Source organism: Montipora capricornis, chromosome 4 (genome assembly GCF_036669925.1).
Source record: "Montipora capricornis isolate CH-2021 chromosome 4, ASM3666992v2, whole genome shotgun sequence".
Taxonomy (NCBI): domain Eukaryota; kingdom Metazoa; phylum Cnidaria; class Anthozoa; order Scleractinia; family Acroporidae; genus Montipora; species Montipora capricornis.
The window spans coordinates 25223013-25250512 of NC_090886.1; the positions used below are offsets into that span (position 1 = coordinate 25223013).

At 40.4% G+C, this 27500-nt stretch overlaps 1 protein-coding gene across 1 annotated transcript in view; it reads right to left on the reverse strand.

The window, feature by feature from the left end:
• Positions 1-27500, reverse strand: part of LOC138045813 (huntingtin-interacting protein 1-like) — a 59224-nt gene that overhangs the window by 6020 nt on the left and 25704 nt on the right. The window contains 23 exon segments of the mRNA XM_068892442.1: positions 879-951; positions 1625-1715; positions 2682-2782; positions 3561-3623; positions 4877-4907; positions 5087-5145; positions 5255-5284; positions 6413-6490; positions 8518-8588; positions 9358-9432; positions 9869-9976; positions 13373-13459; positions 14410-14499; positions 14803-14863; positions 15492-15608; positions 16637-16753; positions 17163-17279; positions 18942-19058; positions 22232-22279; positions 23142-23198; positions 23290-23337; positions 24603-24650; positions 27240-27328. Of these exon segments, the coding sequence (XP_068748543.1) occupies positions 879-951; positions 1625-1715; positions 2682-2782; positions 3561-3623; positions 4877-4907; positions 5087-5145; positions 5255-5284; positions 6413-6490; positions 8518-8588; positions 9358-9432; positions 9869-9976; positions 13373-13459; positions 14410-14499; positions 14803-14863; positions 15492-15608; positions 16637-16753; positions 17163-17279; positions 18942-19058; positions 22232-22279; positions 23142-23198; positions 23290-23337; positions 24603-24650; positions 27240-27328 (1776 nt within the window).

Here is a 27500-nt window from a genome sequence, read left to right on the forward strand (position 1 = left end):
CCAGTTGGCTATTTACAAGTGCAGCTGGGAAGTTGAACCAGGGACTACCAGGATCAAATTCAACGAGTGGTCAGAACGGGTCTTGAACCCGGGATCTCTGGATCTCAAGGAAAGCGCCCTAACCACTGGGCCGCACTGCCTCGTCAATCTCGTTTACTAAACAGTTCGTAATCCATCTGAGCGTTACCCCTTAAAAGGAAACGAAAAAACCCCGACCATAAAACTTACAGTGCGACGCGCCTTACCGTGGCTACCCAACAAACTTGCACATTTGACAACTACGCGTAAGTACGTCAACTCAAACAACCCATTCAACACTGTTCAACTGCGGTGCGAACTTTGCAAGGAGGGGTGACTGTCAATCAAATTCGCACACCCTGTTTGGCGTATAAGTTTTAAAAACTTTATTAGGTAGCCACGGTAAGGCGCGTCGCACTGTAAATGGGAATAAAGATACCACTTAAAATTTAACTCTAAGAGACATTTCTTTCAAAGAGTTTTACAAAATCGGTTCATAACAAAACAAGAAAACGAAGTATAGCCGTCATATCAAATAAGGGCCTTTTAAAGTTACGTATTTTTCGATCGTTACTTCAGTATTCTTGAAAAAACACTATCCTCGTGCTCTAAACTGGTATTCACTACTTTCCCATTCCCATAATGCAATACGTTTTTGGGGGGTTGTTTGCATACAAACAATGCAAGTCATTTACTCTTGGGACTGTATCATGCTTCAGTGAACTGGATATCCATTGTTCTAATGCAAATAACCTCCCAAAATGAACTGTATTATGCGATTTGTGAAAATTGCGAATCGATAAACATATTATTTTCCTACCAACGCAGAAAGCGCTGAATGATATAGGAAGTGAACAAACCATTTCTGGAGGCGCCTTGCAAAGCGGACAATCCATTGCTTGATCGTTGAGCTTTTACTCTTGATGCTGCTACCTAAATACCAAGGAACACTTTCAAATGAAATTGGCGTCGCAGCAATTAGGTTTTCACCATTGGGAAAACACTTCTTTCTCCCAGCTGGTGCAGCAGCCTCACCCTTAAGATAATAGTGCATGTCAAGTTTGTGTTGGGACCTGAGCTATTAAGTAAGATGACCCAACAAGCTCGTTGTCGGCTAAGGGCCAAACGAAACGTCACGACAAGCTCGTGAACAGTTATTCCAGTATAATAAAAAGGTGTAAAACTATTGCTTAACCTTAACAAGTACTCTTTATTAGGGATGCGAAGAGAAAAAAAGATACCTAGTTCACAAAAAGACAGCAACTAGTTATTATACTCCTGAGAAAGCCACTACCTTTTCACTTTTCTGGCACGTGTTTAAATACTGCCAATACCTTGGTTGGGAGATAAATGAGGCACAAATTACTGACAAACCTAGAGGAAAGATCTTCACGAGAATTAACATTGTGAAGTTGCTGAATGCAACAATTGTCCTAAGCAGGAGCCTTGTTTCGAAACGTACTCCACTTAAAAAGTATTTTCTACCCTGGACTGCCATTAAAAAATCGACAGGAGGAATGATAAACCGGACAAAGTAAAGGCTGCAATTTGCTTCTTGTTACTTAGCCATGATTAATTACTGTCAAGCGATCATTGTACAACTTACCAGCTGAACTGTGCTTGCTGTGATTTCATTGGAAGCCACAACGATTTCCTCAAACTTGCCTTCTCCTTGAACAACCTTATCGGCCGAGTCGCTAGAACGAACAGGACGCTTAACAATTAGTTAAGACTATAATTTTACGAATTCTTTTACATAATGCTGATGGATACAAACCAGTTATGCAGAATTAGCGCCAACACAAATTTTAAGTTTGGCAACGGAGCACAAATTTTATGATTTTACCCGGCAGCGTCGCATAATTTTAGCACGATTCTGAAGTTCATATGTGAACAAATATTTTCGTTTGATCATCAGACATCTAAATCACAAGCCTCTGTAGTGAAGTACCAGTGCTCTCTTCATAATTCGTTCATTCCAGAATGATGTGGCGACAATTGCACGCAAATATTTGCCCAATGAAGTCGCACAACTGGATAAGTTCATTTCTGGCAAATTTACGAGGATAGGTTGAATCCAAGAACTTAACTTTTTCCCACAGTCAATTCGTTCTTAGGGCCGCTTTGTTCTTGACCAGGGTAGTCGTTACTAACCCCAATGTTCGCAGTCGACAGTACGGAGGTTTTCATTCCTACAGACCACACTTTATAGTACTAACACAACCTCTCACAAGCACGCAAGCTGCAAGTGATAAAAAGCGGGTATATTAGGGTGCGTTCGATATACCCTATTCTGGAATAAGAATACGTGGAGTGATGATTTAAAACGGTACATCTAGCGTTTTGAAACAACAAGGATATATCTAAAATAGCATTTCAGCAGGTGTTTGACAATTTGAATGTGAATCTCTGTAAAAACGAAGAATTTCAAATACTCCTATTCCGGAATACGGTCAATCGAACGCACCCTTAATATGACAAGAAAGGGCGAAATTAATACAAACTTTTTATTGCTAGAAATGTCTTCGATTTTTAATACGTGGGAACTTTTAGTCCAAAAAGGTTTGTGTTGTCAAAAAACGAACGCCTGGGTTGAACCGACATACCCAGCTCAAAAGGCCAGCGTATTAAAACATTACTAAACAAAAGACTCGTTAACTCACACAAGCACTTTGGCTCCCCAACCAACTGCTTTAGCAGCTGATATTAGCCCCTCAGACCAGCGGTGATGCCGTTTGTAAAACTCTTTTGCAGTAGCTTGGCCCTAAATAGGAACTAATTAGTCAGTCTTATTAAACCGTGAGGAAGAAAAAAGTTTTATGAAACAACATCGGTAAATCTGTTGCGGATTGCAATTCATTTGCTTCGTTAAAATGTTTTAGATTACACAGATAACTTGTTGGCATGAATACTCTGTGCTGATCACATTTATAAATTCTCACTTTGGCTGGAGTTCGTGAATGTGATACCACACTGTCGCTTGTATTGGCGTGTGGAATATACCTGTTACCAAATTTATAAGTTCATTATATATAACCTAGCATAGTGCAGTGCTATTTTTTGTCAACCAAGTGTTTCTGTCTGGGAAGACCAAGAAAGGAAATTTTCCCTGTTCTGACCTACATTGGCAAATAAGTCCATCAGTAGTCGCCAAGCCTGAATGAAAGTTTTCGCGAGATGCCAAAAATGAAACAAAAAGTCGAATTTAATGAAACAATTATTATACCCACTTTTGTTTGCTACGTGATTCTGATTGGACCCAACATGACGCCACGGGCATCGTTTGCACGTGGCAACTTGAACCAATACAAGCTCATAAAATAGTTGCTACATTACGATGACTAAGGAAAAAAGAGTTTTTAAAGAATGCTGTTGCCATTTTCTTCCACGTCCCTGTGATGGAACACAATTTTTCTTGCCGACTTGATTCTGACTTCAAAATAGATCCAGTAGGATATGGTCTGGCAAAAATAAGCAAGGGTTGAACAAGTTCCAGTGCACAACAAATTTCCTCTTTTGCTTACAAAGTTAAGATGACCTACCTTGCCTTCGTCGACTATCTCTTTTTGCAAAACCTTGGACTTCATTATCAAATTCTTAATAGCCTGGAAAAAGAAGAAAAACACAGGGTTAACCGAAAACGGTTTCTGCATCATTGTAAAATGATGCCATAGTTTCAAAACTAAGAATTTACATTAGTTCATTAAAGCTATATTTGTCTCCTAGCGAGGAAATGCAAGTACACGTATAATCGAAATTGAGATCTGACAGATTTTTAACACAAAAAATTCTCATGTATTGAATTAACCCCCTAGGGCCCGAGGGGACCCCAACTGACGAGTAAAATCGTCTGGCGTCAGACAGGGTAAAATCTATAAGAGGCCACTGGCAGATGAAGGGTTAATGGGTGAGTAAACCTAAATGTTGTTAAAAAAAACTCACCCGGATAACATTTATTTAATATCTTTTCCTTTCGCTGTTAAGAATGATATTTGTCATCGAGTCCTTTCACGGGAACACACGAGCCAACAAACTGATCTGCTCCCAATTGAGTGACTTCGTAGCTCAGTTGGTAGAGCATTGCACTGGCATCGCACAGGTCATTGGTTTCGAATCCCGATGAAGCCACCTGAATTTTTTCAGGTGACTTTAACAGACAATTGCTTAAATTTTCCAGATAAGTGAGAGGATCACTTATCCCTTTCATCCAATACCCTCACTCCAAATAGAGCGGTTTTCAATTGAGTGTCGAAAGTAATTAGCGAATTACTTTGGTTTTGCATTTCTTCACTCAGTGATTGGTTGAAAGTTCTCGCGCCATTTTTTCAACCAATCAGAAGTGAAACCAAAACTAATCGTGGCTCGCGCATGCACATTTTCCCACGCTTTGTGTCGGCTACGTGTAATTGCTTCGAGTTTTGATTGGTTTACTGGATCGTCTCCGTCCTTTTTGATTGGCTAATGTCATTACTTTGGTTTTGGTTTTACGACACTCATCTGAAAACCGCTCTATATACATTTATTTTATTCAATGATCTTTGTGTGAGCTAAAGCACTTAGATAATGTCGATTGAGTTCAAGTAAGTGGTGATCATTGAACAGTAAAATTACCACTACACTGCTTCTTAATTTAAGAATTTTCTCATTCACTTCGCTGCGTAGTCCTTTCGCCCTATGAAATTTCCTTAGCAACCGTTGTAACTCGGTCATTGCAGGGAAAAAAATACTCAAGTTGTACTCAAATACCTCCAGGACTGCTGTCGCAAACAACAAATAAACCTTTCTGTTCATGTGCAAGTGAAGAAATAGAAAATTCCAAAAAAAAAAAAAAAAAAGGATAGGTGCAAATATATATTACCTCCATCAATGCCGTGCAGGAGTCTAGAATTCTGCAATTAAACAATAAAAAATCCCAAATTACAAGAAATATACCCCTTGAGAATCAAGTCTGACCACCATCTGCGCACAAAGAATTTACTTCAAATGTGAAAGAAATGCTCGTAACAGGGTATTGCAAACAAGCTTTTAGCCTTTTTACTTCATTTCAATAAATATTGAAACTTGATACCTTCCATTCACCTCCAGTTGAATGCCAGTGTATTTTTCTCTTGTTTTGTTTAGCATTTCCTAAAAGTAAGCAAACAACTTAACATACGAAAGGCAAGCATCATTACTGAAAGGTTCTTCAACAGCGCCCCAGCTACTACAGATGTGGGATACTTTGCCAATATCTTACCTCAATTCTAGCTGCTGAATCCGCCACAAGCTGAAAAGAACACCGCGCAAGAAACATTAAGTTTTCACGTTATTAACACCGCGTCTGCCATGATCAAACCCTCTACTCCCTACATTTCCAACAACACCAAACTATGCAACGCCCAGGGTTTTCATATTCAGTACTGATTTGTTCTCTCCCCGCTTCAACATCGATTGTCTTATGCTCATTGACTGAATGAAATGACGTCATTATCACTAACAGCAGTCTATGCATGTAATGTCACCAAGGCCGCGGAACAAACCCACAAAAGTGGACGCGACCATAAGCATTGCCACATGTACTGTGTGCGCTTAGCTATTGTCATGTGCATAATAATAACAGAAATGATAACAACAACAACAAACAACAACAATAATAATATAACACCAACAATAAACAGTTTATGTCATTCGCCGTGGACTGCTTTTGGCAAATAACACATGTCTAGACCTTGATTATTTCTGATGTACTATTTCAAAAACAAGTGCGAGTGTTTCATCAGGGTTTCAAAACACGAGAAAACAGATGCGGCCTCATGCTTTTATTGTTTTCGATCGTTTGAAAACGTGATGAAACACGATGTACGAGTTTTTGACATCTTGTCGGCAAGTTTCTTGTTACGAAAGATTGTATTGTTAAGGTTTGCCCTTTCCGAAAGGGTGTCATCAAAGTTATGACAACGCTGTGGGTTGATTATAAATTGGAGATTTGAATGTCGAATTTTTTGCTCTTTTCTCTACAATGGCTTTATCAGGTTTCGGAAATCAGCTGATGAGAGGCCAAGTTGGTGAAAAGTGTCATACCTAAGTCCACTCGTTGCAAAAATAAAGGTTGCTTGTTCATGATGGTGTCTTTGCTTTAAGTATTCTAATAGGTGTTATTAATGTTCAAATTAAGAAATGACTTCACCAGAGTTTGCTTGTTTATCAAAGTAAAGGATAACGCCTCAATCCAGTGTTTCACTGGGTTTTGGAACTAAAAGCACGTGACGAAATTGGCGTCTCTCGGTTGGATGATCACCGCATTAATTATTAATGAGTTTAAGAAATCATGATCAATGCTCGACCTCATCTTAAAAGATGAAAGAAAAGATGTAAGATATATTAACAAAAAAATTGAAATGTAGACATAGTGTACCTCGGCAGTGGCGTTAATCTCATCATCCACTTCAGCACCAGCATTGTCGATGTTATCCTTCTCCTTAGGAGCCAGAGCCTGTTTTAAAAACCGGTTTTGCCTGTTAGCAACCGATAAAAGGCTGTTTATTGTAGATTTTTTTTTTTAGAGCAAATATCGTGTTAAGTGTAGCGTTCTTTCCTTCTGGCTTTTTCTCCTGCTTTTTTCTTTAAATTCTTCATTGTTAAGATGTATTGAAACATTGTGAATGATAACAAACACGTAAACTGCTCAAATAAATTGAACCCAACAAGAAGGACACAGTTTGTTGAAGGTTTGCAAAATGCATAGACGCTATAGTATTTCCTGTCTTCATCACATGAACCTCTTCTCCACATTTAGAAATTGCAGGATGCTTTTATTGACTCGCCCAATTTACGACACTATAAAGGTGGGCAGACATGAGGGGTCATGTTGCAGCGACGCGTTCTGGGGGCAAAAAGGTGTGCAGTACACACTGAGGCAAAATGCATTAGGGTCGTTTACTGGGGACCATGTAGCAGGGACAAAATCACAACATTTGCACACACATGATAATGTTACGGGTACATGTCTCAGGGATATGTTGCAGCGACATGTCCCCGCGACGTGTCCCATGAAGTTCAACACGTTGAACTTCATTGGACACGTCGCGGGGACAAAATAACCCCCAAATTGGTATTGCACGATTGTAAAAGTATCAGCTCACACGAAGGGAACATGTCGTTGCAACATGTACCCGCAACATTTTCATGTGTGTGCACGTGTTGTGATTTTGTCCCTGCTATATGTCGGCTCAGTGTGTACTACACAAGTTTTTTGTCCTGCAACATGACCCCTTATGTCTGCCCACCTTAAGAAAACTCCCAAAAACATGTAGGCGACTTTCTAAACCTAATTTGAAATATCAGTTCGGAAATTTTACGCATGGCGCGAATGAAAATTAAACTCTAACTTAATTAATTTTCTACGCGTTTTCAAATCTAGGCCCGATTCACACGGTACGGGACGAATCTTCTACCGGTTGAAAATTCGTGCATTTTGGGGTTCCGTTCACACGGAACCACGCTAAACGAATAAAAATTTAGGCGCCTCTCCGTTCATAAATTTGAACGCCAAAATCGGGGACGAATCTTTAGCCGGTACAATTGAAAATTTAACCGGCGCACTGTGACTCCTTTCAAGTTGACCGTCTAAATTTTGGCATCGCAAAGGCGTGGTTGCATGGAAGCGTGACAACTCAGCTACTATCGTTAACCTTTCTCTTTCTTGACGCCATTTTGAATTTTGTAAAGTAGAGCTCTGCGCATGAACCACTGATAAAGGTTAAACTTTAATCTGGTTTGTCAGTTCCGTGGAACAGAGCGAAAATATTGCACGGTTCCGTGGGAACAAAATGTGGGATTAAATTTTTCAACCGGGAGAAAATTCGTCCGGTACCGTGTGAATCGGGCCCTAGTCTTGAGGATATGGAGATGCCTCTGCGAAAATTCACTCGCTTTCTCTTCAGATTTGAAGGGGTGCTTTACACATGAAAAAGGAATGAACGAACGATCTACTTTCAATTCGAGTGTAAATATACTATAGAATCAAAAATACATTATTACTAAGTGCGGCAGTTATGTGTAAAGGTTTAAGCAATCTTCCATCAAGGGTGTGCACCATTGGGTAAAAGGAATTTTCTTACAGCCTGAGCATAGACAGCAACGTCATATACGGGATTTCATTAAAAAGAAAAAAAACACGCCCCCAAAAGGACGAGTAATTATATTTCTGAAAGTCGTAATTTCTGATACCTGTAGGACAGTCACCGACCGAAAAAAGGCATCGAGAGAAGGGGAAGTCAGCGAGAAGGAGAACGAGAAGGGCACAGAAGAAGGAGTGGAGGGAAACCTCTTTCTGTCACACCCTTTTCAAGCTCGCGCCGCTTCAACCTTCCCCTTCCTTTTCAGCCAAACCAAAACTTTCGGTAATTCTCTATGGTGCAGCATCGTTTATTTACTCGAGGAACTGTGAGGCGTTATGGAAGAGACACTACTCCATTTAACACGACCTTAGAAATGCAACAGTGCCTTCTATTTACCGACCTCGGCGACTTTGGTAATATCATTAATACACTTCTTCACGGCATTTACTTTTTCAGCAACGGCAGTTGGATCTACAAGGAAAGGAAATCAAATTGAGCTTCAATTGCCCACTGCAATAATTACAATATATTTCCGATTTCACTGGAAAAATCTCCTAAGGCCGACCACGACGACACAACTTTACTTACAACTGTCAGGTGAGATTTTCTCAAAGCTCGGCCCCACGCAAATTTAAACTCCCGCATCTCACTGTTTTGACCTTTGATACAACAAATGCTTGCTCCCAAGAATATAAAGGAGAATTAATATGATACGATGCGAGGATCAACAAACTGCTGAACATAATATTAGGCTCTCCCTGCATCTCTAAACTCAAAAGCATGGTGTGAGGACCAGGAAGAAAAACTTAAACAACACCAGCAAACTTTAAGAATGAAGCAAAGGATGACTTCTTGTATGCAAACAAACCTCGACCTTCAAACCCAATGCAATTGCTTAGAAGAAAAAAAAAACTCGTTCTACCAGCTGTTTTCAGGCTCAGTCGATTGCTAGGGGAAAGGGAGAGGGGAGGTAGAAATAAGAGTAACAGCATTACACATAACGTTACCATCCCACTGGGTATCAAAAGTGTTGCCCAAAAGGCTGGTCTGATTGGTCTCTCATCCAAAAATGGGTTTCATGCACAGATACGTCGGCAAATGCACAGCTTCAACTGCGAGTTATGTGATATGTTAAAAAAAATTGACTATGAGAATCATATTGTCAGACAGTATCTTAGTCAAAGCATGCTACAAGGTTCCTTCCTTTCCATACGTCGTGGGCAAAATTTGATAGACTTACCAGGGTTGGCTTGTTTATAGAGTTCTAACAGGTCTAGTGATTCTTTGCCAGCTGATTCACTGAGTGACTGAAGATCTACAAGTGCAAAGAAAACTCGAATTTGCTAAATCCCATCCCTCTAAAAAAAATATACAGTAACAATCAGTTTTTCATCCTTGGCAATTGCTTCCCAAACGTAAATAACACTGCAAAGAACTCTTAAGCGACAGGCAAGGGTTAACTGGTAAACACGATGCAAGATAGACGATTACGCAATACCTGCTCCAAAAAAGGACGAATTTTGTTTAGCTTGTTTTAACCCAAATATTAACCCAATTATTCCTTTGAACCTAGACTGTGTATTTTGGACAATTCGAAACTTGCATAATTTTCTATTCTCGGTATATTTTTCTGTTGCCCAAGGGATTTTATCCTCGTCGATCATTGAACAACTTCTCAGGACTAGTCTCTTTGATAACATAATAATCCAGAAGAAAGTGCTTTTCGATCATGATATCAATGTATGTCTGACCTGAAGCCTCTTGTGTGGGTGCCATGTGTGAAGTGGCCTTGGCATTCAGAATACATTCACTGAGATGATGTGAGAATGACCCCAGGGAACAAACGCAGGGAAATGCATCTAAATGTAAGAAAATAAAACGGAAGTCATACAAACTATGCAATGGGACTGAAAGTGACAACTATCCAAATTGCTCGTTAGAAAAAAAAAATTTCCTTTTTGGAAATCTTCTTCTTCTTCTTCTTCTTCCATTCTTTTCGGAGTGGATAGAAGGCGGAGTCTATAATTGCAAAAGGTTTACTTTCACTTACTTCCGTGCGGTAAGTCACGGCTTCTTGGAAATTTGGCAATTCAATTTACCTTACGAAGTTGACCTGGCCTTCTGGAATATCAGATAACCCGGAAAATTCCGCTGCATTCGTTCATTCTGCGATTAGCCTAGAGCAGTATCAGACCAGACGATCCTGTTCTAGTCGCTAGGCAAAACTTTCGAAACAGTGATTTTTGGTCAAATAGAAAGCGTACAGCAAGGTGCAGCTGGTTCGAAACACGGATTCTTAAAAAGCCTTAAGAGGAAAAAATACATTCCTTTCTGCTCGATACTGCAGCACACACTAATCACGACTGTACCCATAAAAGTTGTCTTGAATTTAAAATCCAAGTTAGGGTTTTTTATTGAGACATGGTTAAAAGACATGGTTAAGAGAAAAAGTTGGCGACTCTCATCTCTGCATACCAAGATACTCCTTCATCTACTGCAACCGCACCACGGACCATCACGGTGGTGTCCACCTCTACATTGAGAACTCAATGAAATTCAAGAGCCTGGACAACCTGCTTTATCAGGACATCGAGGCCCTGTGGGCGTGGCTACGACCTAGTCGACTCCCGCGCGGGGTTCCTTGTCTCATTGCGGGCGTTATATACCAGCCATACATTTGACTTGATTTGTGTTAATTGTTACTTTCAATTTACAGTGTCCCCAATTAGTGCTTTAGCGCTAGAACGACTAAATACTTAAAATAAAGTTCCTTTCCTAACGACAGCGACAGAGACGCGGCACTTGTCAGTTATTTTTCTGCGTCCCTCACGTCCATGGAAGGAGAGTACCCCGGTTGCGGTTTCTTGTTATGCGGGGATTTTAATCGCCTAAATTTTCGCCGCCTGACTACTCAATTCCAGCTAAAACAACTGGTAGACAAGCCTACAAGGGGGGACCAAATTTTGGACTTCGTGATTACAAACCTTCCTCAACTCTACGACGCGAACTCAGTGCAAACCCTTCCCCCTTTCGGCCTGTCCGACTACAAAGTACAAAGTCGTTCTTGTGGGCTCCAAAGCGAGGCCACTGGGAAAGGGTTGTAGTAGGAAAACTGTATCAAGGCGGGACACACGGGCAAGTAGAAAGTTGGAGCTCGGGCTACAGAATCCTGCTTGGCCAAGTTGAGTCTATACACAATTCACATTGGTATGGATCACATCATGCCGGTCGAGCACTACATGATTCACGTCAACGATGCGCCATGGATCACTGCAGAGTTCAAAAACCTTATCAAGCTACGCCAGCAAGCATTTAACAATGGAGACAAGGACAGCTACTGTCTCTACCGAAACGCCGTCAACCGAGAGCGCAAATCGCTCCGCAGCAAGTACTTCGCAGCGAAAGTTGACAATCTCAAGTCCACCAAGGCCTCACAGTGGTGCCGGAATGGTTCCCCGTTCCAGTTCGGACAGCCTTCTCTCCAGTTTACACCTGGAAGGCGAACGCATTGAAGATGAAATCGCCAACAAAATTAACTCAGCCTTCCTTGCTCCCATGGAAATCTTCTAGCCATTAGAGGCAGCTGCAGCTCATAAGGATGACCTCTATGTATTTACTCTATCGGAGCCTGCGGTCCTGGCCGCCCTGAAACAACTACATCCACGTAAAGCAGCTGGACCCGACTGTGTCCCCAAATGGCTCCTGTGAGAGTATACCGAGGTTCTAGTGGAACCCGTAACAGCAATTTTCAACTCTAGCTATAAAGAGCAAAGACTGCCCTCGCCCTGGAAGCTAGCTGATGTCGTCCCGCTCCCCAAGCAGAAGCCTGTCGAAGACCTGCGCCCCATCTCCCTGACTCCTGCCATCTCAAAACTCGCGGAAGATTTTGCTGTAGCGACCCATGTCGGCCCTGTTGTACTCAAGATCATTGACCAAGACCAATTCAGCGGTACCCCCAAATCCTCCTCCATGTTCGCCCTGATCTCGATGTTTCACCACTGGTCACAAGCTACAGACGGTACAGGTGCAACTGTAAGGGTCGTGTTATTTGATTATCGCAAGGCCTTTGACCTTATCGATCATAAGATCCTTGTCGCTAAGATTAATGGCCTCGACATGCCGCACAGCATCAAAGCCTGGGTGACTGACTTTTTGACAAACCGACACCAACGCGTCAAGTTGTCCGCAGAATGCTTCCCTGCGTGAGGCCCAGTCCCCGCCGAAGTTCCACAGGGAACCCAGCTTGGCCTTTAACTTTTTTTGCTCATGATCAATGATCTCAAGGTTGGCGCTTTCATGTGGAAGAACGTGGACGACACGACAATCTCCCAAACCATACCTCGCGGCTCCCTGGGTGATGTGCAACATGCTGTTACTGCCGTGAAGGACTAGACTCGGACTCAGCGGATGCAGGTAAATGCCGACAAGTACAAGAAGATGGTTATCGACTTTAAGAAGAACTCTCATAATTTCCCCCCTCTCGTGGTAGACGGAAACGAGCTTCTTGCCACTGACTGCGCGAAGATACTCGGGGTCACGATATCCAGTGACTTGAAATGGAGCAATCACATTGTAGATTGCATTAAGAAAGCAAACAAGCGCTTGTATTTCATTGTTCTCCTGATAAGGGCTCGTGTTCCCTTTCATGACAATGTGAATTTCTATTGTACAACAATCAGACCTGTGCTAGAATTCTGCGCTCCGGTCTTTCATCACGCACTCCCGGCTTATCTTATTGAGGATGTAAAAAGAATTCAGAAAAGAGTGCTTTGCATAATTTCACCTGACATGTCATATCGGGAATGCCTTGACAGCCTAGGCCTGCCAACGCTATATGATAGGCTGAATGAACTATGCAGACAATTGTTTGATTCTATCGCTATCAATCCCGGGCATAAGTTTTACAATCTTCTGCCCCCAAGAAAACAATCCAGCTATAATTTAAGGCGTCAAAAGACTTATAATTTGCCACGTTCTCATACGAAACGTTTTAAACGCTCTTTCGTTTATGCCATGTCCCAGGGTTGCGCATAAATGTTCCTGAAGTTTTAAAGTAGTCGACTTTATTGTAAGATATTTGTATACATTTTAGCATTACTATATGAGGTATTTATATGCATATATTGTAATTAGCTTTATATTTTAACCTATGTTACTTGTAAAATACGCAATTCAGTTTTACGACTGCAAAGTATTTACACAATAAACGATCTATTTATCTACCTATCTCTATCTATCTATCTTGGTTCGTCTACCTTTGTAATCTTGCCGATATGAAGAAAACTTTGAATCAAGCTCATCTACAACTTGTGGTAGATCATCAATTCTGCTCAACAAGTAATCTGAAGACAACAAATACAAGAAATTGTAACTGCCAGATTTCTTTCAAAAGCAAGTAGCATTATTTGAGAACTTGGATGTAAACTGTTCTGTTTACACCTTCCTGACTTACATGATGCACGAGGATTACAGAAAGATTCGCGTCTTACTTTTGATTTAGTCCCTGCATAAATTCAAGACTGAAGGCTGTAGTTTGGATCAAAAGTGTCCTGCAATTTTACTAAAGTAGGAAGAGACTTCTCTGAGTTGTTTCCCGAACTTTAAAAAGGAAAATCCTAAAACTAGGCGTTGATTACAAAAACATAATAATAAAAAATAAAAATACGACTGACTTCAAAGAAGAGTCTTCAAAGGATTTGTGCAATCATCACATGATAGAGATGGAAGACTCTCCATTATGCAACCACTGAGTTAGCGTTCCGTTAGCGAATTTAAACGAGGAATTTCAAGTATCATTCTTCGGCCGGAGAACGAATAAGAACAGTGAAAAGTCTCGTTTTAATATGAAACGCGTCTTATTAAAGACACGGACGCTTATTTTAAACTATTCAAGCGAAAAGTTCGGGTCTTTTATAACACACGTCAGAGTTTTCCCCGTACGAATGGTTCTATTTTCGTAAAGATAACATCACAGCAAACACCAAATTCTGCAATGGCGCCATCAATTTTGATAACATAACCTCGGCAAGTTATCAAACTGGTTTCGGTGACTTGCTGACAACTCTTCAGCAATCACATTTTCAATACACGCAGCATTTCACTTCGAGTGCCAACGGTTCCAACAAAGATTTTGGCTGGATATGCTGCAGTGGCTCATCTTGTTACATACAACACTTTAAATGGACGTGAAACAGCCAATGAAAGATAGTCTTTGGCAAGAGCTTCGACCTGACTCTACAAAAGAGGTTAAATATTCAATCTGAATCTGTTTATCAGTTTGTCTCATCCATACCTGCAGTGCAAGTTGTTGAGCTATGTTTTGGATTCGCAAACTGCTCCAAGGCATCCTGAATCGTTTTCTGGGCTCCTTGTATGGCTATACCTGATATAAAATAAAATAAAATAAATAAATAAAAACATATCTCTGGCAATAAATAGGAAACACTCGACAGTAGCTCGCCAGTTCACCCTTTTCCAAAAACAGGAAGCTTTAAATAAAGCTCCTTAGTAAAAGAGAAAAACGAAAATTGGGATTTATCAAACGAGTTGATAAGCCAAAGGGTAAATCAAGCTCATTAAGAAAGATGTGCGAGTTGAGGTTTTGAGCGTTGGCGGCTACTCCAAGGAAATGGGGTATAGATACACTTCTTAAACATTTTTTGCCACATGTTAATCTACAACTCACCAAGTAAATCTTGTTTATCTCTAACGAGCTCATCAAGTCTCTCTTTTTCCAGCGCGGTTATCTAAGACATTAAAGGATTAAGGCACATCAGCGGAAACATTGCGTCGGTAAGCTTCAAGTCTGATTCAGCACTCTGTCTGCAAACGTTACCAGTTGTATCCATGCATGGGTCAAAATAATCTTAGAGTCATCTTCTGAATACAGGACCTTGTCTCCTGGGATTTCCCTTTCCTTTTCAGCCTTTGTTTCTCGGCTAAAGGTAACGGAAGTAGCTGATACACCGTGAAAGTTGAAGTTGAAAAACGGATAGTTTAAGATACGGAAACAAGAGCCCACCGACACAACAAGACTTACATATCTAAGATAGTTTCTCCTTCCGTTCAAAAGGTCACACCGCACAATTTGTAAAATGGTTTTACAGTGAAAGTTTCTTAAGGGCTACAGGCAAATCATTAGGAAGTAAACGTGATACCAACGTTTTGCATTTTTTACCGCACCAGGTGTTGCTGTTTGGTACTCTTTTGTGGTTGTCAAAGAATCAGTTGAGAATGAGCAGAGAGTGGAGAAGTTAACTAATCGTTAAGTCACTTGTGGAAGATTCAGTTTATATGGGGGCGAGTACTTTCCACAGGGCTTTGGAAAACATATGATCTCTCAGAGGCAATTACACGTACGACAAACGTTTATACCCTTTCTTGGTGTTCCTTTCTCTCTTTTTCGATGGTGTCTTCTGCCTTTCGTTTTGCTGTCTCTTCATCTGTTCTACTTTTCTCGATATCTGTCAAATTACTGTTGAGCGCTGCAATCTATAAGCGGAATAAATTAAAGGGAACACACTCGACATACAATTTAATACGAAATATCTCCCCTCCACCCCCTATGGACATCCCAAAATGGCGAAAGAACAGGTTTTAAATATCAATACGTAAGATTAAAGGCACAGTTTTCATGGCAGGAAAATCACAGACAATCGTGATTTCGCTGTTTTCTGACCCCAAGGATTTCCAAACTACGGAAAAATGCAAATCGCAGACATCCCAAATTGAGTGCAATGGTTGCAAAGCAATCGGGGAAATCAGGGGTGTTTGGATTTTCCCGATACATCCCAATTTTATGCAATAATCGGCGATCACGTACTGCAAAAAACTCAAATTTGTCCTGTCGACGATGTCTGCAAGAGGTTTAGTTAATAAAACATCACAGATTTGCAACTTTGATTTAAAAAAAAAAACCTTACATACTTGTGTACGTGTGTTTTACAATGACTGTCGAAGTAATTACGCGATTGCAATTGCTACGCTTAGTAGCTGGTCTAAAAATCCCGCGCCAGTTTATCAACCAATGAAAAGGAAAACCAAAATTAATCACCATTTGCACGCGCGATGTTTCCCGCCCTTTGAGCAAGTTACACGGAATTGCATGATTCGTTCATTGCGCTGTTTGCACCTGCTGTGATTGGTCGAAGTAATTACTATGGTAATTGTTTTACGACACTCAATTGAAAGCCGCTCCAAGCCATTTGCTTGGCAATGGGTGAAGGACCAACTACGAAAGAAATGAGAGTCTCGGGCAGATTAGTGCTTCTGCAACAGTAATAGTCTAACAATTGATGAGTTGCAACACCTCCTGGTAAATGAAGTCGTTTATCTACATTCCTATGAAAATTAAGCTGATAGTTACATTTATACAAAGTGAGTGGTGCGGAAAAGATGAGGAAGAGTAACTTATACATGCAATAAGACAAGCAATAAAATCTTTCGAGTTTAGCTAAAAGGACTGCGGATTTTCTGCAACTGGCAAAGGCAAAGGAACCAACAAACACACAGTGGCTGACCTTTTCCTCGAAATCTTTTCTCATAACTTCTAATCGTTCTTGTGCAGTTTTTTGTGCTTCTTCTGTTTCTAACTTTTCTTTCTTAAATGTTTCTAACTCTATCATCAACGATGAAACCTTAAAGAAAAGAAAAAAAGAAGAAGACTGTCAGTTTCATCGCAGCAGCGAAGTATAGAGTCAGGCAAGAAATTATCCAACATTGCTGAGCGATTTCGCTTCATGTTTGCGGAACCCACCGGAAGGGAAGCTAGGATAATAATAACAATAAACCTTCAATCGCTGCCGAGAATTACCAACGCATACGCAAGGCCAGTCGAGGAGAGAAATGCAATGAGTTGTGAAACGCTTCACCAACAACGAAGAATGTTGGCTGATGTTGGGTCAAATATCTGATCTACTTTATGTACTATTTTCGAGCAATATTTGCCAAGACCAAGCACAAATGAATGACATCGTGTTAACACGTTACGTTCATTTGCACATGTAAGATTTTGCCCAAAACTCAAAAAAAATGTAAGATGGCAACCTTTTCCTGGTTTTCTCTTCGTTCTTTTTCAATGGTTTCTTCCGCTGTCTTTTTGGCCACCTCTTCATCTGTCTTTCCTTTTTGTACATTAGTGAGATCAACATGAAGTGCTGCAATCTTAAATTTGGACAAGCATAAAATGAGTACCAAAAATTACTTCCACATTTCCCCAGTTTCACGGATGTAGTGTACTTTCTCCCAAATTTGCCGTCAGCTAAGTGTGGTAAAGGTAAAAAGCCGCAAAGGGGCTTCGGGAGGTCATCTGGGATGACCTCAAGTAAAGTACAATTATAGGGAAGGGTTGCGTTTTTGCAAACGTTGGCCGTATAGCACTTATATATCAACAGACTTAACTATTAGAGTGACCATGTGAGCGTTAGCCCTACTAATGGAAATGGGCCCACACAAGGACAGAAAAAAACTCTGATTATGTAACTCAACAAAGTCATGCCGCATCTTACTCTTTCTGACTTTAAATTGCTACAGTCGAACCTCTCTAATACGGACACCGAAGGGACAGAGCAAAGTGTCCGTATTAGAGAGATGTCCGTTGTATAGAGGTCATGAATATTACGTCACTTCAAAGGCTCCATTGATGGTATTAAGTGTTCTTTAAATCAAAACTGGCCCAAACAAGTCTTTGAGGTGCATAATGGACAGCACAAGTCGTTACATTACAAGCTGTACAATTCCAAAAACATATGGCAAACTCTAATACAGTTTCCGAGCAGTAACATAACAGAACAGTAACAAGTGTAGCGAACACTAACATACAGTAGAGTATTTAATAAAAGTTGTTTGTTATTGAGTCATTTTGCGTTAAAGAAGTCTGTGATGTTCTTCTGAACAGCATTCGCTAGTCGTTTTTTGACATACAACGACTGAGCTTTTGAAATAATCTTGCATAACTCATCAGCCAAATTTGATTCAATGACGGGAAGGAAAGAGGGAGAAAAAGGAAAGCAGCAACTGGAGAGTCTTCAAATAATAAGAAATCTTGATGATAAATGGCAATGACATGTCGATATATAATTTTTACTGATTGAAAACAAATGATACTGTTATCGTATGAACAATGAAACAATTGATTACACTTAATGATATGTAACGACAAACAGGAAATCGTATTGAATAAGAACTGTCATCATTGGAGTGTCCGTAATAAAGAGGTTAAGTTTTTATGAATTTTCTCTCTGGAGCCGAGATTTCGTGTCCGTTGTCCGTATTATAGAGGGTCCGTATTATAGAGGTTATTCTTACAAAGAATGTATGGGCATTTTCTCGGGACCAAGTGAACTGTCCGTATTAGAGAGGTGTCCGTATTAGGGAGGTGTCCGTAAGGAGAGGTTCGACTGTATTTTGTTTGCATTGATTTCAATAAACCCTGTCTCGTTCTTACGTTTTCAATGTTGCAGAATATTCCACTTCAGCAAGGCAAAAAATCGCAAGGTTGAAGACAAATTCCAAAAACTCTGAATGACTACATGGTTTTTTTTTTTTCATTGACTCTTCCTAAAAAACTCCTGTCTGATTGGCCGAAACCTGCACTCAACGGAGAGATTAGTCATTGACGGTAAACGAAGTCAACTGATGCACACACACTACAATTTTACTTGTGGCCAGTTGACTTCTAATACTAAGTGTTACGAATCATAAACAGAGTCGATAATGGACTGCAAAATGTTCGTTGAAGATCAATTACCAAGCAATAACAAAACATTGAGGATCAATGCAGGGTATCTATATATCGTCAGTAAAATTCGGAAAAGTCTACCATACCTTTTCGTCGTTGGCTTTTCTTATTGATTCTACTTGTTCTTCAGCTGTTTTCCTAGCTTCTTCTAATTCAGTTTTTTCCCTTCTTAAAAGCTCTAGCTCTTTCGTAAGAGCATCGATCTAGAACAAGGGGAAAAAAAAAACATCACAATCGATCAAGCTGGACTAAGATGACTTAAATAGAAAATCCTCGCGATTACATCAATTTCAGCAATTGACAAGAAAGATGCGTGAAAATATTCAGACTATCAGCGGAAAAAGTCTCGCTTACTGGCTACACCAGAAGAAATAGTTTGTACTTAGAATTAAGAAATTAAAGCCGACAGTTATTAGCATTTATCAGGAGAAAACGCTATATAAAGCGCCGAAGGTTTCCCTATAATAAGATGGACTGTGGTCAGGAAAAAGTTGAGAACAGGAAACAAGCCGCTCTTTTCTCACTTGCATGAATATCACTAACAACTCTTACAGAGTCTACTTGTTTTTCAAACCTTTTTAACAACAGCCGGTTTAGATTGCAGCGGTTGTAGCTTTCCAACAGAGCACTAATCCAACTGTTTTCGGTTGAATAGGCCAGACTTCGCCGCCTTGTTTACAGTAGGGACCATAAGATCTTGTGGGCGACGTTGACGAAAACGCCACAAAACAATAATATGGTTGGTTAAAAGTGGAAAAATAATTGTGCTGAACGTGCAAGAAGCATTTTAGCACATCTTATTGCGGTACTCTGCATAACGGTGTGAAATCACACATTGGCATGTACTAAAACCAGGAAAACCGGAACACTCCGAAACACACTGGAAGTAACCCAAAACCCTCAATTTGGCTAACCTTAGGCCTAGCTAGGCCTTAAGTTGGTTTTTAGGCCTAGGGTTAGCCCAATTGAGGGTTTTGGGTTACTTCCAGGGTGTTTCGGAGTGTTACGGTGTTCCTGGTTTTAGTACATGCGAGGACAACACGAGCATACAAATGCAAATCTTTTGTTAAGTAACCTTACTGCGATAAGATAGGATACTTTGTCCACCAAGTACGACGTGAACGAGATATAGTAATCGCGAATGGCTTACCAAATGTGCAAAGTCTTTTTTTTTTTTTTTTTTTTTTTTTGAGGTGACGTTTTCGCCGATGTCGCCGTAGTAGATCATAAAGTTCAGAGTGATCGTGGTGTGCAGGTGGACTCGAGCCAGTTTTGAAAGCACGCGAAAACGACAGTGGGTTGCTAACCAGTTCAACCAAGTTCGGAGTTGGTTGATAAAGTTAGTCAATCAAATCAACCTAGGTCGAGTACCACCTGACGAACAAACCATTCACACACTCATGAGCATAATTAGTCTCGGAGGAAAGCCACTATGATCCCAATTAAGGACGTTCGCGCTAATTGTTTGTGCGCAACGTTACTCCGCCAGGTAACGCGAATGTCATATGTCACGCATTACTTCGAGCATTAGTGAAGTTAAGGTTTTAAAAGTTTTGCAAAAACCGAGGACGATAAGTTTTGCACAGCGTTGGATCAGAGAAGATCGTGATCAGTCAAAATTAATTAAAAAATATTTATGAAAGTCTAGTAGACCACTGCACGATTGATGTGCACGTTGTTCTATCAGTCGTGCACTAGTCTACTTGACTTTCATAAATATTTTTCAAGCATTAGTTAAAATAACGTGGCGACAAAAACGCCAGGGAAACAATTTCAGGCCGGCAAAAGAATGGCACATTTATTTCCGAATCCTCACGAAACGTTTAAGAGACGTGAGCGCGAGGATGGAAAAGCACTGGGAAAGGTAGCGGATCGAGTAGTGGCTGAAAGTTTGGAAAACTCGAGGACGAACCGTTGCGTAAATTTAATGGGCATGTTTTTTTTTAAATGTTTTTATTACCCTACGGACTTAAGTTCAAAATGAATGCATGTTTTTGAAGTTCGTTCCTTTACTTTCGTGAAAATAGAACAGTATTTTCGTCCTCGTCCGCTTGAATAGTGCGGACCTGCGTGGAAACAACAAGCGATTATATTTCACCAAAGCAACGCTCCAGAACATGAGCATGACGGCAATGGAGAGATATCATACAAACACTAACCATATGAAGATGACGCCTGCTTAAAACTTCGTTGTTATGCTCGGGAAAGGTCTTTTTTTTTCGGTAAAAACCTTTCATCCCCTCAAAGATCGTTCCTCTCTTGGGTTCCAGTTCTCCCCGACAGGTCACGCAAAAACGTGACAAACGAAATTTTCAAGGAGCTTTGCAAAATCACATCCATCTTACTCGTTTAGATCATCGGTGACCCCTACTTTTTTAATCAGTAATCACTTACTTTACTTACTATCTACAAAATATGATGAAATGAAAAAAACTCCCACCATAAGAAGCTATCTTTTTTTAACATTTTCTTTCCTCGTGCCATCGAATACCGGTAGTGGTTGCAACGAATAGAGCTTAAAAAAACACTCGTCGAGGATGAACTCTACTGTTTACGACATCCCTAGCGGCGTGCAATTATCTAAAAATCCCACTCCTAAAAACCTATGCACGGAAACCTACACTACAATAATTTATTTTTATGATTTTCGATGGATGAGCAGATTAGGCTACATCTCGCTATTATGACCGATTTCTCGAAATTGAGGCATTTTTCCACTGCCATTTTCTCCGAAACAAAGTCGGTGACCCCCAATTTTTTTTCCATTTTTGGAGTAAATACTTATGACCCAACTCTAGGCGAGAAATGAAGAAAATCTCACCGCAGGAAGATTTTGGCGCGATCGTCCTTAAGTTTGTTTCTTTCTTGTTTTGTATGTTTTTTTCACGCCTTTTTGCGAATGCTCAAATAGTCTACCTGAACTGCTATGGCGATTCTTACTTCGGATCACAATACATATATCCCTTGTCCACGATCTCAAGTACGCTGCTTCTTAAAGTGACAGAGCCGGCCATAACTAGCATGACTAAGACAGGTCTAGGGCACACAGTCTTCAGTATTCTGAATGTGAAATTGATCGAAATGCAAGATAGTTGGTTATCCGATGCTGCAACTATTCTTGCGTTTTTTTAAAGAATATCCTCAAGGAGAGCCACTGCAAAATAAATTTAGCAGCAACGAGCTGCAAACTTGGGCACTATGAATCGGCTAAGAACTAAAAAGGCCATAAGATGAACATAAAATTGACTGTTCCAGTTTCATAATGGATTACTATTCGGCGCTCTAGTCCCAAGTAGGTGGTGGTATTTCTAGTTTCTGTTGAAACACCTGTTCACATATGAAAAATTACACGTATTCTCAAACGGAAAAAACGTACTTCTTTAATATGCCCTTTTGTCAGTCTCTCAACTTCGTCTTCAGCTTTCTGGAAAAAACAGAGTCAGAGAAATATTTAATTAAAATGCATTGCACACCAGGGCCCGGTTGTTCGAAAGCCGATTAACATAATACAGGATTAGCGCAAACTTTTGTTTCATGTGTTCAACTTTTTGGTGAAAGTTTCTTTTGCTTATTTTTGTTTTTCAAGATTGGCTTCTTCTAATGTAAAATTTGCCGAATATCAGCGTTGAACAGCATTTGGGAGTAGAGAAATGAACTCCTTGGTTAATTTTTAATCTGGAATTAGCGTTAATCGGCTTGTGAACAACCGGGCCCAGTTCACTGGGGCCATTTATTCTTCTTAATGCCCTGAGATTTAACACTGTTTAATGCAGAACTCGCCATTGGGGCCGCTTAGAGGTGAATGGGGTGAAAGTGCTACTATGATCAAAAAATCACTTCCTTTTTTCCATCAGATTTTGAAAGTGTGATTGCTTAAAACTTGACTGGAAAAAAATTGAGCTTTGATTTTTATCCAAAGGTTGTTTACTTTGAGTGTAATTTTCTGACTTAACGGTCCGCCATTACTCCCGTTCCAAACTGATGGACTCATATACAAAACACGATTCTAAAAGTCTGAAAGCCCGAAACTCCCACGCTGCATATTAATTCAGATGCGTACACACGCATTGCGTTCTTAAAGCATTGAGTCTTTGACGTCATTTTCTGCTCGATCCAGCTCTTTCAATATTTTAAAGTTAATAGGAAAGTTCCGGTTAAAATAAACAGGTAAAAAATATTTTTTTGGTCATAGTAGCACTTTAACAACGTCCATGCCAAAACTATGTCCCCTTTAACACTGTTTGGTGATCATCAAGCTTTACAAAAACTAAGTAGTCAACCTGTACCTTTCCATCTTGTTCCGCTACTTCAGCATATTAAAGCACATGCAGAATTGCTGCGGACTGGTAGCAATAAATACGTGCGTTAAACTTCACTGTAGAACGGATATGAAACTTCTACATACAGCTGCAAGCAATCTAACTGGCGGCTTACCCTCTCATCAACTTCCTGTTGCAGCTTCTCATTCGCTTGACTTAATTCCTTAAAAAAAAAACTCTTCAGTAGTCTCCATCACAAGAAATAACTGAGATAAATGATAAGGAAGGGCTATGCTCTTGTTCTCGTAAAGGCCAGTTATACTAAAGAGCGTCACAAGCCAGACGCCTCGTCTCCAAAAACCACAGGATAAAGAGACAGCTAGCAGGGAAAACGTTTAAGGTTTGTCTGAACAAGTAGGCCATTTTAAAAAGATGGTCAGGCTCTCATTGCGTGTATGCCACGCCCTTCCCAGGCTTCTGCTTATACGCGAGGAAGCACGTGTTTGTGCCTCAGTTTCTTTTATGTTTATATCACATACAGATGTCTTGAGAGTTTTCAAATACAGAAATATTGAACACGAAAGCAGAACCTTGTACAGTAGAATCTGTATATAACGGCCTTGTATTAAGCGGCCACCCTCTGTTAAGCAGCCAGTTTTCAAAGTCCCGATTTTTTGCTCATACAAACGCTGTGTTTGTCACCTGTATTAAGCGGCCACCTCTATTAAGCAGCTGCGGCCACCCTGTAGCAGTCCTATGTTTGTCCCTCTTTGTTATTTTTACCTGTATTAAGCGGCCACCTTTGAACAGAAACTAATTCACATGTCATTTGTGCAGTATTTTATTGTGTTTAAAATGCGATCTATCCTCACTATGAAGAAATAACATGTACAAAGCTATTGTAAGCTGTTAACCGGCCACTTAGTATTCTTAACGCTTTCCAGATGTCCGAAATGTTCTGAAGTACAGTACAAAATCACGAACGCAAAAAAAATGTTCGTTAATTCATCAGGTACAAATTCCTCTTTAATTAGTTTGTTTTTCAGCCATGTGATGGAGAATGAATCGCCTTCAAACGTAGACTCGCAAGGGATTTCTAGGCCACAACCTCCGCCTGTGTTAACTCACTTGTCTTTTACTGTAGCTTTTCCATTGTTTGTTGCCTGCTTTAATAAAAATGTTATTTATATTACACCGTCAAGTTACGAGGTGGCAACTCTGTTAAAAGTATGAATCGCTTGAAAGAGCGTTGATTGTCCTATTATTTTCTTGCATGAAGTGTTTTTGTATGATACACATTTAAAATTGACATTAGACCACGCCTAGTCGATATTTTTAGTGATCCTGTATTAAACAGCCAGTTCCTCAAGTTTCGAGGGTGGCCGTTATATACAGGTTCCACTGTATTCAAAGGTTGTGCAAATCAGTGTTAGCGTCATGTCACCATCTGACCCATGCAGCCGGTGCATCAAAGAACGCTTGACCTACCTCTTTTTCTCTTTCGTAGCCACCCAGTTTTTGCTTCACTTCAGCATTCTAAAGGAAGAAAAAACATAGAGTTCTCATCCAATCATATTTGGTATCCCGGGCTGTACTGCCTATCTCAGCGGTCACGAGGAACCGAAGCAGCAAAATTGACGGGCATGAATTCTACTTCTATCGAGAGCACGAAGGTTTCTTGTTTGCAGCGTGCCTAGGCTTCGAGCAATAAAATGCATGGCTAAAAGATAGAACCACACCTAGTTAACTGGCCTATAGTTCAGTGGTAGAGAATTAAGCAGCGGCCATAGGTCATAGTGGGAATTTTCCGCTTAGAAGAAAGGAAAGGAAAGAAAGGAAAGGAACTTTATTTAAGTGTGTAACCTTCGAGTGCTGGTGGACTAATTGGGGACACTGTAAATTGAAATCAACAAATCAACGCAAATCAAATCAAATTTTGGTTTCTGAGATGAGGGAAAACCGGATTACCAGGAGAAAAACCTCTCAGCGCACCTAGAGTAGAGAACCAACAAACTCAACCCACATATGAGGCTGAGTCTGGGAATCGAATCCGGACTACATTGGTGGGAGGCGAGTGCTCTCACCACTGCGCCAGCACTGCACCACTGTACTGCTTGATGGCTCTGATTTGAACCAAGCCTTTCCAAGAGTCTCCTAAAGCTCAGGGCCAAGTTGTTTGTAGCAATGGGTATGCCAGTCACTTCCATGTCAAATGCTTTTTCCCACGATTGATCAAGATTTCGGATTTGAAAGATCAATGCAAATAGCCCTCGGGGAATTTTTAAACTAAAGTATGAATAAGGAGGAAGGACTTCAGGGGTTAGAAATGCAAGCGATTACGTGCATGCCTTTTTTGACAAGTGCCACGAAGTGTCCCCTAGCTCTTCTCCCCTACCTCACTATCACTCGTGGCAAGGAATTCAGATAAGCAACGTCACAAAGAGTCAAACTCTGCTCTCATATGATTAGACTACCAGCTGCATTTACCCTAACCAAGAAGACAAACTTTAAAAGGGGGCGCTTCACGCACTGCTTTTGTTCGAATTCATTCAAGCACGACTGATTAATTATTCAAGATGGTGATCAACAAACAGCAGCACAGAGACGGAAGACCGAAAAGATATTTCTAGCGCGAAAAAAGGGTACTAAGGAATAAAAAAGAAACGACAGATAACATTTTGTAACACATTACGGACACAATGCCATAAAGAGCTTTTAAATTGAACAAATTATCACAGAGCTCTGGGTTGCGTCCAATGTTGATTGATAAAACATTTGCATGTGTCTAAGGCACCACGCCTTTTATAATGCGTCTTCGTGTTTAACTTACTGTTGAAACGAGGTGGCAAATCGGCTTCGACTTAACAGGACACTCCGTGTTGGACATCAAAATTAGGCGCGCATCTAATTAGGCGCATTTCAGAACACAAGTGAAAACTGGCCATTTTGATTTCTGAGTCGTCTATTTTTCGTGAGAGACACGAGTTATAATCAGTAAACTCTGGAATTAAAACTCAAAAATCAAAAGAAAGGAACATTGCTCAGAAAATGCATACATGTAAGATGTCATTTTAGAGACTCGGCTAAATTTCATAAATGTCAGTAGGAAGCAAGACCCTGAACCTCTTCAAATTAGGGAATTTAAGCAAAGACGACGTATACGGCTACGGCTACGGCTATGGCAACGCCAGAAAGCACGAATATTGTAATTGGTTCAGAAAACAAAGGACCAAAACAAACAACTAATAAACGATGGACCCTAACATTACAAACAATAGAACTGCGTCCTAAAGGGATCCAATAAACTTTGTAAAGAGCTGTCTAACCCTCTGGCTCGGATTGGTTGATATTTTTACAAACACGCAAATCAATATTGATTTGATTGGTAATATACCGAGGGGACACGTGATTGCTATGTGGTCATTGGTCCCTTTTGTAATTATCAATTGACGCGTTTGACAGCTGGCGTCTGCATGAAAGTGAAATTCAAGTCCAAGGTAACCAGAGGTTTTTCTCTTCTCGCCGCTTCGCGACTGGTCTTCGCGAGTTCGCGACTCTCTCGCTGCTCAAGAAAAACCTCTGGGACCAGGGTATCAAAACTTACAATTTGGTGAATTCACGTTGTTGTTTTACGGGAGTACGCCAAAAAAATGCATGGAAACTCGTGGTGCCCGTGCAGAACGGATATTTTTCGAGATAGGGTTAGAACCTGACCATGTTGCGTCTGCATGAAAGTGAGATTCAAGTCCAAGGTTACTTGAGGTTTTTCTCTTCTCGCGGCTTCGCGACGACCTCTGGGGCCAGGGTAAGGTTTTGAAGACAACGTGATCATCTAACAATGATCAATTCACTTTCCGTTATCACTAAAAACCGTTCGTACCCTTCCAGTTACAAGAGAGTGCGCCAGTACTGTACAAGGTGCACAGGACGGTAGCGCTAAGTTACATTTTGGAATGATGTTTTGGTTGCCGTAGCCGTCGTCTTTGATTAAACTCCCCATTATCAACCTTCCACTGGTTGTCTACTTTCCAAATTAATGAGAACCCTGCAAACGATATACAATCTGAGAACTATTTCTTCTCTTAACATGGCTTGTGACGCTTTATATATTAGCATTACACTTACAGTTCTTAAAAGCTGGATGTGTTCCTCTCTGAGTTTTCCATACATTCCTTTTAGTTTATTGAATTTCTCATCTGATGAACCTTTCTGGTCTGCAACGAACAAAACATCAACAGTCAACTGTGCCACTATATACCAATGATTCACTTGTTTTGTTGAAACCCTAAATCACCAACAGTCATTTTCCAAACTGAATGCAGCAGGAGAATCAAAAGGTATCAAATTATATCATTCCTAGCTTAAAGACATTTGGTATGATTCAAT